Source organism: Macaca fascicularis, chromosome 1 (assembly GCF_037993035.2).
Source record: "Macaca fascicularis isolate 582-1 chromosome 1, T2T-MFA8v1.1".
Lineage (NCBI taxonomy): Eukaryota > Metazoa > Chordata > Mammalia > Primates > Cercopithecidae > Macaca > Macaca fascicularis.
This window is the reverse complement of record NC_088375.1, coordinates 206399997-206413192: the sequence shown is the minus strand read 5'-3', so window position 1 is coordinate 206413192 and position 13196 is coordinate 206399997. Positions and strand designations below refer to the sequence as shown.

Sequence of the window (13196 nt, the reverse complement as noted above, 5' to 3'; positions counted from 1 at the left end):
CATTAGAATTATGGGCTATTTATTCTTTGTGTATTTCTGAAGTTTCTGTGATAAACTTGTATAATTTTTGAAATAAGGAAAAAAGAAACCTTTTTTTTTTTTTGGAGACAGAATCTCATTCTGTCACCCAGGCTGGAGTGCAGTGGTGCAATCTCGGCTTACTGCAACTTCTGCCTCCCAGGTTCAGGTGATTCTTCTGCCTCAGCCTCCTGAGTAGCTGGGACTACAGGCGCGCATCACCACACCAGGCTAATTTTTGTAATTTTAGTAGATATGGGGTTTCAGCATATTGGCCAGGCTGGTCTTGAACTCTTTTTTTTTTTTTTTTTTTTTGAGACGGAGTCTCGCTCTGTCACCCAGGCTGGAGTGCAGTGGCCGGATCTCAGCTCACTGCAAGCTCCGCCTCCCGGGTTTACGCCATTCTCCTGCCTCAGCCCGAGTAGCTGGGACTACAGGCGCCCGCCACCTCACCCGGCTAGCTTTTTGTATTTTTTAGTAGAGACGGGGTTTCACCGTGTTAGCCAGGATGGTCTCGATCTCCTGACCTCGTGATCCGCCCGTCTCGGCCTCCCAAAGTGCTGGGATTACAGGCTTGAGCCACCGCGCCCGGCCGGTCTTGAACTCTTGACGTTGGGTTATCGCCTGCCTTGGCCTCCCAAAGTGCTGGGATTACAGGCGTGAGCCACCGCACCCAGCCAAGAAAATATATATATATATATTTTTGAGACAGAATCTTGCTCTGTCGCCCAGGCTGGAGTGCAGTGGAGTAATCTCTGCTCACTGCAAGCTCCGCCTCCCGGGTTCACGCCATTCTCCAGCCTTAGCTTCCCAAGTAGCTGGGACTACACGCGCCCGCCACCATGACTGGCTAATTTTTTTGTATTTTTAGTAGAGACGGGGTTTCACCATGTTGGCCAGAATAGTCTCAATCTCCTGACCTCGCGATCTGCTCGCCTTGGCACCATGCCCGGGCGAACCCAGAAATTTGAGGCTACAGTGAGCTATGATTATACCATTGCACTCTAGCCTGGGCAGCAGAGCAAAACCCCTTCTCTGAAGAAAAAATGAATAAATATTTGTTAATGACATCTCATATCCATCCATTCTTCTTCATTCTATCATTATCACCTAATTCAAGCCTTCACTACATGTCTTGATTTATTGCAAAAGTCTTTTTTTTTTTTTTTTTTTTTTTTTTGAGACGGAGTCTCGCGCTGTCACCCAGGCTGGAGTGCAGTGGCCGGATCTCAGCTCACTGCAAGCTCCGCCTCCCGGGTTCACGCCATTCTCCTGCCTCCGCCTCCCGAGTAGCTGGGACTACAGGCGTCCGCCACCTCGGCCGGCTAGTTTTTTGTATTTTTTAGTAGAGACGGGGTTTCACCGTGTTAACCAGGATGGTCTCGATCTCCTGACCTCGTGATCCGCCCGTCTCGGCCTCCCAAAGTGCTGGGATTACAGGCTTGAGCCACCGCGCCCGGCCGCAAAAGTCTTAGAATTGGTCATCCACCCAGTCTAACCCCCTTTTTTACCCATCCTGTCCCCTTACTGCCAAGTTAATCCTCTATAGGATACACTATTTTTATTATGTTACTTTTACTCCTTTATTAAATATCTGCAAAGATCGTATATTGCTTAAAAGTTCCGATAGAAATTTATTAGTATACGTCCACTATGTTCTGCCCTACCTACACAATTTTAAATTCTGTCTTCTACAACAGACTCCATATTCAACATAGGTTGATATCCTGACTGTTCAACCCGCTCTCATTAACATTTGCAAGTCCCTCCACTCATTCCCTTGAAATACTGGGCCAACTCATCCATTCTACACAGCCTACAAAAAACAAGTCAAAGGAATTATACTTATTTCTTGTGGTTCTGGAGGGCAGAATCAGAATTATGGGTAGAAAGAATGGAGCAGATTTTAGAATCACTGAAGAAAATTAATAATGGCAGCAACTAGATGAACTACAAGATGGAATGACTAGAAGCAAGAGTACTTTTATCACAGGAATAATGAATCAATTTATTATTTTATTTAACAACTACATGGTTAACATGTATATAAAGTACTTATCAAAATGAAAGAAAAAAACACCTTTCATAGGCAAGGTATTGTGTGTGTATGTATGGATGGATGGATGGATATATGCATACACACAACCATATACAACACAGTAATTAATAAACACTGTACATGATAATTTGCTAAAGAATGTTAGAGGAGTATATATTCAGGACAACTTGAATCTGTGCCTCCTGAGTTGGGAGTCCTCAAATTTGGCCCAAATAAACTCTCTACTTATATTAAAACAAACAAAACAAGTTAGAAATCCAAAAGAGAGAAAAGACCTTTTCAGCTAAGATAAAAAAAGCAGCATCTGAGATGGACATCTCTTTAAGTATTGCAGGTTGAAATAATAGGTAAGAGGTGGCACAGAGAAGAAAGAGTAAGAGGATGATACCTGATTGTTTTCAGGGCTAAGACGACCTCCTGTCCCAGGAGTGCCTGGTATCTTTACCACTGTAGTACTGTTGGCCATGGAGCCTTGTGGAGGGGTGCTGGCTGGTTCCGGTTTTATGGATGAGAAATTGGAGAGGTTGATTAGGGCTGAGGGGCCAAACTGGTTCATAATCTGCCGAGCTTTGGACTTCAGCTCATAGAGCTTATCGAGATCCTGTTTCTTTTTGGAGCTGTGAGGACCAAGGCCAATTAACTGGAGAAGAAAAGCACAAGAATTAGCTCTAGAAGAACCTGTAATAAAGGATGAATCTTGAGAGTAAAAAGAGGCCTGGTGCAATGGCTCACAACTGTAATCCCAGCACTTTGGGAGGCCCAGGTGGTAGGATCACTTGAGCCCAGTAGTTCAAGACCAGCTTGGGCAACATAGGAGACCAAAAAAAAAAAAAAAAAAAAAGGTAAGTAAAATGAGGTCTGTTAGACTTTGAGGGTTCTTCAGTATATATGGAATGGTGACCATTTAATACCCACACATTAAAAATAGGGAATGAATAATGTTTATTACTCTCACCTGATTTTAGAAACCATCTCATCTCCAAATGTTAAATGAAATAGTCCACAAAATTGAAACAAGGAAGAAAGTAAATGAAATGAAGAATCTTATGTACAAAAATAAACTAGGGCTGGGTGCAGTAGCTCATGTCTGTAATCCCAGCATGTTGCGTGCCTGAAGTGGAAGGATCACTTGAGACAGGAGCTCGAGACCAGCCTGGGGAACACAGGGAAGCCCTATCTTTGTAAAAATTTAGCTGGGGCTGGGCGTGGTGGCTCACACCTGTAATCCCAGCACTTTGGGAGGCCAAGGTGGGTAGATCACCTGAGGTCAGGAGTTCAAGACAAGCCTGACCAACATGGTGAAACCTCATCTCTACTAAAAATACAAAAAAATTGGCTAGGCATGGTGGCACATGCCTGTAATCCCTCCAAGCTACTGGGGAGGCTGAGGCAGGAGAATTGCTTGAACACGGGAGACAGAGCTTGCAGTAAGCCAAGATCATGCCACTGTACTCCAGCCTGGGCAGCAGAGTGAGACTCAGTGCCCCCCTGGCAAAAAAAAAAAAAAAAAAAAAAAAAAAAAACTTAGCTGGACATGGTAGCATGTGGTCCTAGCTACTCGGGAGGCTAAGGAAGTTGAGGTTGCAATTAGCCATGATCACACCACTACTGCATTCCAGCCTAGGTGACAGAGACACTATCTAAAAATAAAATGAAATAAAATAAAAGTAAACTAGAGGCTGGGTGCAGTTGGCTCATGCCTGTAATACCAGCACTTTGGGAGGCCGAGGTGGGTGGATCACCTGAGTTCGGGAGTTTGAGACCAGTCTGACCAACATGGAGAAACTCAACTCTACTAAAAATACAAAATTAGCCAGGTATGGTGACACACGCCTGTAATCCCAGCTACTTGGGAGGCTGAGGCAGAAGAATTGCTTGAACTTGGGATGCAGAGGTTGACGAAACTCCATCTCAAAAAATAATAATAAATAAATAAACTAGAATAAGCAAGACGTTTTTGAGAACTTTGTAAAAATACTAGGTTAAGTACTACATGCATTATTTTTAAAGTATCAAATAATGTTAAATTCAAATAAGTCATAGCACAATCACATCCTTTAAAAAATCAGTCACAAAGCTTAATACAGACTAGTTCATTTTGGCATTTCAAACATGCTTAAGTCTATGTCAGGGCTATGCCCAATAAATATAACTTTTAGCAGTTGTTAAAAGTAAACTCCTCTTTATCAAGAGCAATTTTTTTCTGAGTGTTAGCAATCTAAGTACATGCAGAGACCCTAGTCTGGAGCAGCTGAGCCTCCTGAATCTTAGAGTCATGAGGTTGACTCTGCGGACGTCAGCTTGGGTGTCACCACGATCAGAAGCACATTCACCAAGTTCTGCTCACAGTAGCCTCAAACTTACTTACAGCTATCTGAGTGTCTAGATCTTTAATTACATCAGCAACAGCTGTGAGCCCGGTGAAATGAGAGGCAGCCATTTTCAAAAGCTACCTGTAAATGAACAACTGGCATCAAGCACCATCCTTGCCATGGAACCATTCTAGTTGCATGGCCTGGTACATCTTCACCAACCAGGATCCAGGCAAACTGGATGTGGAGAAATATATCTCCTTTTCCTTAGTGGGAGCCAAGACAAACATCTCCATCTCTTTCATAAGCAACTTTTAAAATTAATTAATGATGATCATGGCACAAATAGACCATCTTCGTATAAAATGAATGTCTGTTGTTAGGGATAAACTAACAGCATATGGAATATTTCATTGGGCAAAATTGTGGGATATGAGCCTGCAGGAATTATGTCAATGGCTTTCAGAACTTGATAAAAGTTGGCAACATAAATGTCTATCTGTATCTATTCTACTCTTGTCCCTAGTGCTGAGTTCTTCCTCACCACACTGTCTGACTTTCTAATATGAGAAATCTGGCCCAGCCCAGTGGCTCATGCCTGTAATTCCAGCACTCTGGGATGCCAAGGCAGGCAGATCACTTGAGGTCAGGAGTTTGAGACCAGCATGGCCAACATGGTGAAATCCAGTCCCTACTAAAAATACAAAAACTAGCCAGGTGTGGTGACACATGCCTATAATCCCAGCTACTTGGGAGGCTGAGGCAGGAGAATCACTTGAACTCAGGAGGCAGAGGTTGCAGTGAACCAAGATCAGGCCACTGCACTCCAGCCTGGGCAACAGAGCGAGACTCTGTCTCAAAAAAAAAAAAAAAAAAAAATAGAAGAAGAAATCATGTTATCTTGGTTTACTCTTAATAAAGGCAACTACGTATATACTGGTTAAAAACCCAAGATAAACTAGGCAGACTTGCTGGCCAAGAACCAGCTAATGGGAACAGCAGAGTATTAGGATCACTTGTTTGTTTTAACCGTATGTGGCCTCCTTCTCCCCTACCCACAAACATTACCAATAGAAGAGTCAGGATAGAAACATTTCTTAACATGGTAATAGCTGTTCTAATATTATAAAAGCAAACTATTTTCCCAAAGCAAGTTCTATCCAAAAGCTTCATTAAGGATCAAACTGTATCCTTATCACTCTAGCCTCACACTGAACATACTATATCTCTCAAAAACATTCCCACAACCTTCAAGGGCTTCCCAAATAATACTGAGTATTGCACAAAATAAGTGGAGACTTTTTAAAATACATATTTAAAATATATATTTTTGAGTAAGAATTCTTGAGTTCACTGCAGACTCAAACTCATAGACTCAAGCAATCCTCCCATCTCAACCTCTTAAGTAGCTAGGACTACATGTGCACACCATTGCACCCAGCTAATCTTTTTTTTTTTTGGTAGAGATGGGATCTTGCTATGCTGCCTAGGCTGGTCTCAACCTCCTGGCCTCAAGTAATTCCCCTGCCTCAGCCTACCAGAGTGCTGGAATTATAGGCTTGGGCCACCACACTCAGCCTTGTCTCTTTTTTTTTTTTTTCCCTGAGACGGAGTCTCACTCTGTCGCCCAGGCTGGAGTGCAGTGGTGCAATCTTGGCTCACTGCAACCTCTGCCTTGTGGGTTCAAGCGATTCCTGCCTCACCCTCCTGGGTAGCTGGGATTACAGGCACATGCCACCATGCCTGGCAGATTTTTGTATTTTTAGTAGAGGCGGGGTTTCACCATGTTGGTCAGGCTAGTTTCAAACTCCTGACCTCGTGATCCACCCACCTCGGCCTCCCATAGTGCTGGGATTACAGGCGTGAGCCACCGCACCCAGCCTCAGCCTAAATTGTTTTTAGGGCTGGGCACAGTGGCTCACACCTGTAATCCCAGCACTTTAGGAGGCCAAGGCAGGTGGATCACCTGAAGTCAAGAGTTCAAGACCAGCCTGGCCAACATGATGAAACTCCATCTCCACTAAAAATACAAAAAATTAGCCGGGTGTGGTGGTGGGCACCTGTAGTCCCAGCTACTTGGGAGGCTGAGGCAGGAGAATTGCTTGAACCCAAGAGGCAGAGGTTGCAGTGAGTCGAGATCACGCCACTGCACTCCAACCCGGGCAACAAGAGTGAAACTGTCTCAAAAATAATAATAATAAAGAAATAATGAAAAACTATTTTAGGACGGGTGAGGTGGCTCACGCTTGTAATTCTAGCACTTTGGGAGACCGAGGCAGGCAGATCACCTGAGATCAGGAGTTTGAGACCAGCCTGGCCAACATAGTGAAACCCCATCTCTACTAAAAATACAAAAAATTAACCAGGTGGGGTGGCAGGTGCCTGTAATCCCAGCTACTTAGGAGGCTGAGGCAGGAGAATCACTTGAACCTGGGAGGCAGAGGTTACAGTGAGCCAAGATCACACCATCGCACTCTAGCTTGGGTGACAAGGACGAAACTCCATCTCAAAAAAAAAAATTATTTTTTTAAAGATCTGGAGACAAAAAATATGGTCTATCCTACATAGTATGAAATATGAATATTCACATATCAAATTAGGATTTTTTTTTTCTTTTTTTGTTGTTTCCAGCGAGGTTGGATGAAATTAGGAAATAACCTTAAGGAATAGCTCCAACAGCAGTCACTTTAATGAAATAAGTGGAGGCGGGGTGCAGTGGCTCATGACTGTAATCCCAGCACTTTGGGAGGCCAAGGTGCATGGATCACTTGAGGTCAGGAGTTCGAGACCAGCCTGGCCAACACGGTGAAACCCCCATCTCTATTAAAAATATAAAAATTGCCGGGCGCGGTGGCTCAAGCCTGTAATCCCAGCACTTTGGGAGGCCGAGACGGGCGGATCACGAGGTCAGGAGATCGAGAGACGATCCCGGCTAACACGGTGAAACCCCGTCTCTACTAAAAATATACAAAAAAATAGCCGGGCGAGGTGGCGGGCGCCTGTAGTCCCAGCTACTCGGGAGGCTGAGGCAGGAGAATGGCGTAAACCCGGGAGGCGGAGCTTGCAGTGAGCTGAGATCCAGCCACTGCACTCCAGCCTGGGTGACAGAGCAAGACTCCGTCTCAAAAAAAAAAAAAAAAAAATAAAATAAAAAAAAATAAAAAAAAATAAAAATTAGCCGGGTATGGTGGCACGCACCTGTAATTCCAGCTACTCAGGAGGCTGAGACACGAGAATCACTTGAACCTGGGAGGCAGAGGTTGCAGTGAGCTGAGATCAGACCATTGCACTCCAGCCTAGGCAACAATGTAAGACTCCATCTCAAAAAAAAAAAAACAACAAAAGCCAGGCGCAGTGGCTCATGCCTGTAATCCCAGCACTTTGGGAGGCCAAGGCAGGTGGATCACAAGGTCAGGAGATCAAGACCATCCTCCTAACACGGTGAAACCCCGTCTCTACTAAAAATACAAAAAATTAGCTGGGCATGTTGGTGGGCACCGGTAGTCCCAGCTACTCGGGAGGCTGAGGCAGGAGAATGGCATGAACCCGGGAGGCGGAGCTTGCAGTGAGCCAAGATCGTGCCACTGCACTCCCTCAAAAAAAAAAAAAAAAGAAGTGGAACCTCTGGAGAAGGGAAAAAATCAGTTTCTCCCTAAGAAACTTGACAAAACTTTACTGCTGTCATTGACCTTGCTGAAAAGCAAACAATACTTCTGAGTTTTAAATAATTCTGGCTAAGCAAACTATTTCTTCCTATAAAAATAAAACAAAAGCAGATGATAACCAGACACACACTGGTGCCAGACTAACACTACCCTTAGTTTCCTAAACTATTTCTTAATATGGTAAGATTTTAAAACTGTAACACATTTGAGTGGGTGGTAATACATAGGTTTATACAACTGTCGAACTCCTCCCATTGAACATTTAAGATCTGTGCATTTTTACTGTATGTAAGTTAAGAATAAATCAAACACCCCTCCAGCTCCCCAGGAAAAACAGGAAAAACAGTGTACTACTAGATATTTATCCTACAGAAAGGAAAACTTGAGCTTTAGACCAGCCTGCTCAATATGGTGAAATCCCATCTCTACTAAAAAAAATGCAAAAATTAGCCGGACATGGTGGTGAGGGTGCCTGTAATCCCTTGGGAGGCCAAGGCATGAGAATAGCTTGAACCCAGAAGGTGGAGGTTGCAGTGAGCCGAGACTGCCACTGCACTCCAGCCTGGGTGACAGAGCGAGACTCTGTCTCAAAAAAAACATAAAAGGTGGTCACAAAAAAAATATTGTACGATTACTTTTATATGAAATGTCCAGAATAGGTAAACCCATAGACAGAAAGTAGATTAGTTGTTGCCTACAGCCAGAGCACGTAGGAGAGGAATAGAGACTGACTGCTAATGGGTATACGGTTTCTTTTAGGGGATACAAAAATGATCTAAAATTACATTGTGGTGATGGTTGCCAACGCTGATTGTATTAAAAAAAAAACAAAAAACACCCCAAACCCCCCAGATTCAAACACTTTAAATCAGTGATTTGTATGAAATGTGAATGATTTAAATACTTTTTTTTTTTAAACAAATGAGGAGGCTCATGACATGGTCTCCAGGAGAAATTGTTCAATGAATGAAAGCAAAGTATAGAATGGGAGAATATTTTGTTATCATTTATTAAAACACATGTATTGCCAGGCGCAGTGGTTCACGCCTACAATCCCAGCACTTTGGGAGGCCAAGGTGGGCAGATCACCTGAGGTTGGGAGTTCGAGACCAGCCTGACCAACATGGAGAAACCCCCTCTCTAGTAACAATACAAAATTAACCAGGCGCGGTGGCGGGCACCTGTAATCCCAGCTATTTGGGAGGCTGAGGCAGGAGAATCACTTGAATGGAGAGGTGGAGGTTGCAATGAGCCGAGATTGCGCCACTGCATTCTAGCTAGGGTGACAGAGCAAGACTCCGTCTCAAATAAATAAATAAAACACACATACACAGACACACAGTTGTAAATTCATAAATTATTCCTGGCAAGATACATAAGAAACTGATAACAGAGGGAGGTGGGGGAATGGTGGTGTCTGGGTGGCCTATGGGACCAAGATGGGAGAGTCTTATTTTTCACTATACACCCTAAATCCTGTATTATGTGTATATGTTACCAATGGAAAAAATTAAGATAAACTACTATTTGGATTTTGTTCTCTGAAGAAATAGATCATATTCACCCTTTTCTTCCTATTTTTTGTTTTTGTTTTTGAGAAACAGTTTCACTCTGTCATCCAGGCTGGAATGCAGTGGCCATGATCTTGGCTCACTGCAACCTCAGCCTCCCAGGTTCAAGCAATTTTCCTGCCTCAGCCTCCTGAGCAGCTGGGATTACAGGCACACGCCACCACACCTGGCTGATTTTTTTGTATTATTAGTAGAGATGGGGTTTTCCCATGTTGGCCAGGCTGGTCTTGAACTCCCAACCTCAAGTGATCCACCCACCTCGACCTCCCAAAGTGCTGGGATCACAGGCGTGAGCCACCGTGCCAGGCCTTGGGGGTTTTTTTTGTTTGCTTGCAGAGATAGGATCTTGCTGTTGTCCAGGCTGGAGTGCAGTGGTGAAATCACAGTTCATTGCACCCCCAAAATCCTGGGCTCAAGCAATAATCTTGCCTCAGCCTCTTGAGTAGCTGAGACTACAAGTGCAAACCACACCTGGCTAATTTTTTTTCTATTGTTTTTTTAGACACGGTGTCTTGCTGTGTTGCCCAGGATGGCCCAGAACTCTTTGCCTCTATCAATCTTCTTGGGAATCCTCAGCTTCCCAAGTAGCTGGGGTTATATGCGCAAGGCATCACACCCAACTCTAACCTGTTTATTTTTTAGAGATGGGTCTTACTTTGTGGCCCAGGCTGGAGTGCAGTGGTGCAGTCATAGCTCACTATAGCCTCAACCAGCTGGACTCAAGCCATTCTCCCACCTCAGCTTCCTCAGTAGCTGGAACTACAGGCATGCACCACCATGCCCAGTTCATTTTATATTTTTTATTATTTGTAGAGAGGGGCTCTCACCATGTTGCCCAGGCTGCTCTCAAACTGCTGGGCTCAAGCGCTCCTCCTGCCTCAGCCTCCCAAAGTGCTGGGATTATAGGCACAAGCCTCCATGCCTAGCCTATCTCACATTTATACAAAAGTAAGTTCAGGGCCAGGTGCAGTGGCTCATGCCTGTAATCTCAGCACTTTGGGAGGCCGAGGCAGGCAGATCATGAGGTAAGGAGTTCGAGACCAGCCTGACCAACATGGTGAAACCCTGTCTCTACTAAAAATATAAAAATTAGCTGGGCGTGGTGGCGTGTGCCTGTAATCCCAGCTACTCGGGAGGCTGAGGCAGGAGAATCGCTTGAACCTGGGAGGCGGAGGTTGCAGTGAGCTGAGATCATGCCACTGCACTCCAGTCTAGGTGACAGAACAAGACTCCGTCTCAAAAAAAAAAAAAAAAAATTCAAAACTGATCATATACCTAATGTAAAAATATACAACTTTTTGAAGAAAACAGGAGAAAACCTTCATGACTTCGGGTTAGTCAGAGTTCTTAGATACAACATCAAAAGCACAATTCACAAAAGAAAAGAACTGATAAAGTGGACTTAATCAAAATGTAAAACTTCTGCTCTGCAAAGGACAATAAGAAGGTAAGTTGGCCGGGCGCGGTGGCTCAAGCCTGTAATCCCAGCACTTTGGGAGGCCGAGACGGGCGGATCACGAGGTCAGGAGTTCGAGACCATCCTGGCTAACACGGTGAAACCCCGTCTCTACTAAAAAATACAAAAAACTAGCCGGGCGAGGTGGCGGGCGCCTGTAGTCCCGGCTACTCGGGAGGCTGAGGCAGGAGAATGGCGTAAAAACCCGGGAGGCAGAGCTTGCAGTGAGCTGAGATCCGGCCACTGCACTCCAGCCTGGGCGACACAGCGAGACTCTGTCTCAAAAAAAAAAAAAAAAAAAGAAGGTAAGTTGGGTCAGGCGCAGTGGCTCACATCTGTAATCCCAGCACTTTGGGGAGGCCGAGGTGGGCAGATCACAAGGTCAGGAGTTCCAGACCAACCTGGCGAAGATGGTGAAACCCTGTGTCTACTAAAAATACAAAAATATTAGCAGGGCTTAGTGGAGGGTGCCTATAATCCCAGCTACTCGGGAGGCTGAGGCAGAGAATTGCTTGAACCCAGGAGGCAGAGGTTGCAGTGAGTCGAGACCGTGCCACTGCACTCCACCCTGGGTGACAGAGTGAGACTCCATCTAAAAAAAAAAAAAAATGAAGATATGTCATAGATTAGGAGAAAATATTTATAAATCACATATCCAACAAATGACTTGTATCCAGCAAACATAAAGAATTTTCAGTGTAAAGGCTGGTAGGGGAGGAAAACAATTTTTTTTTCAAAATTCAACAATAAGGTCGGGCGCGGTGGCTCAAGTCTGTAATCCCAGCACTTTGGGAGGCCGAGACGGGTGGATCACGAGGTCAGGAGATCGAGACCATCCTGGCTAACACGGTGAAACCCCGTCTCTACTAAAAAATACAAAAAACTAGCCGGGCGAGGTGGCGGGCGCCTGTAGTCCCAGCTACTCGGGAGGCTGAGGCAGAAGAATGGCATAAACCTGGGAGGCGGAGCTTGCAGTGAGCTGAGATCCAGCCACTGCATTCCAGCCTGAGCGAAAGAGCGAGACTCCGTCTAAAAAAAAAAAAAAATTCAACAATAAGAAAATAACAACCCAATTTAGAAAATGGGCAGATTCAGCTGGGCGTGGTGGCTCACACCTGTAATCCCAGCACTTTGGGAGGCTGAGGCAGGCGGATTGCCTGAGGTCAGGACTTCAAGACCAGCCTGGCCAACATATAGTGAAGCCCCGTCTCTACTAAAAAATACAGAAATTATCTGGGTGTGTTGGCGCACACACATATAGTCCCAGCTACTTGGGAAGCTGAGGCAGGAGAATCACTCAAACCCGGGAGGTGGAGGTTACAGTGAGCCGAGACTACACCACTGTACTCCAGCCTGGGCAACAGAGCAAGATTCCGTCTCTCCAAAAAAAATAAGAAAATGGGCAGACTGGGCATGATGGCTCATGCATGTAATCCCAGTACTTTGGAAGGCCAAGGCAGGAGGATTGCTTGAGCTAAGGAGTTTGAGACAAGCCTGGGTAACATAATGAGACCCTGACTCTATTTATTTATTTATTTTAAAGGGCAAAAGATCTGAGCAGACCCTTCATCAAAGAAGATAAACAAATGGCAAATAAGCACATGAAAAGATGCTCAGCATCCTTAGTTATCAGGAAAATGCAAATTTTTAAAAACATGATATACCTATTTATAAAATAGCTAAAATTTAAAAACAAAAGCAAGTGCTGGAGAGGATACAAAGGAACTGAAACCCTCATACATTGCTGGTGTGAATGTAAACTGGTATAGTTTTTCTGGAAGACAGTTTGGTAGTTTCTTCTAAAGTTAAATGTATACTTACATGACTCAGCAATCCCACTCCTAGGTACTTACTGTAGAGAAATCAAAACGTACATTCACACAAAAATCTGTATATAAATGTTTATAGCAACATCATTCACAACTACCAAAAACCGAAAACAATCCAGATGTCCTTCAAATGGTGAATAAACAAATTATGGTATATTCATTAAATGGAATACTCAGAAATAGAAAGGAAAGGCCAGGTGCAGTGGCTCACATCTGCAATCCCAGCAATTTGGGAAGCCAAGGCAGGTGGATCACCTGAGGTCAGGAGTTTGAGACCAGCCTGGCC

At 44.4% G+C, this 13196-nt stretch overlaps 1 protein-coding gene across 8 annotated transcripts in view; it reads right to left on the bottom strand.

Annotated features, from left to right (window-relative positions):
• Nucleotides 1–13196, bottom strand: part of TAF12 (TATA-box binding protein associated factor 12) — a 36934-nt gene that overhangs the window by 13011 nt on the left and 10727 nt on the right. For 4 of the 8 annotated variants that reach the window (XM_065526446.1, XM_005544222.4, XM_005544221.4 and 1 more), the window contains exon 2: nt 2466–2717. In XM_065526446.1, the coding sequence (XP_065382518.1) occupies nt 2466–2633 (168 nt within the window). In that variant the 5' untranslated portion in view covers nt 2634–2717. Of the gene's footprint in view, nt 1–2465; nt 2718–4441; nt 4531–13196 lie in introns of all 8 variants that reach the window. The other 4 variants (XM_065526443.1, XM_005544220.4, XM_045376519.2 and 1 more) reach the window with 2 other exon arrangements.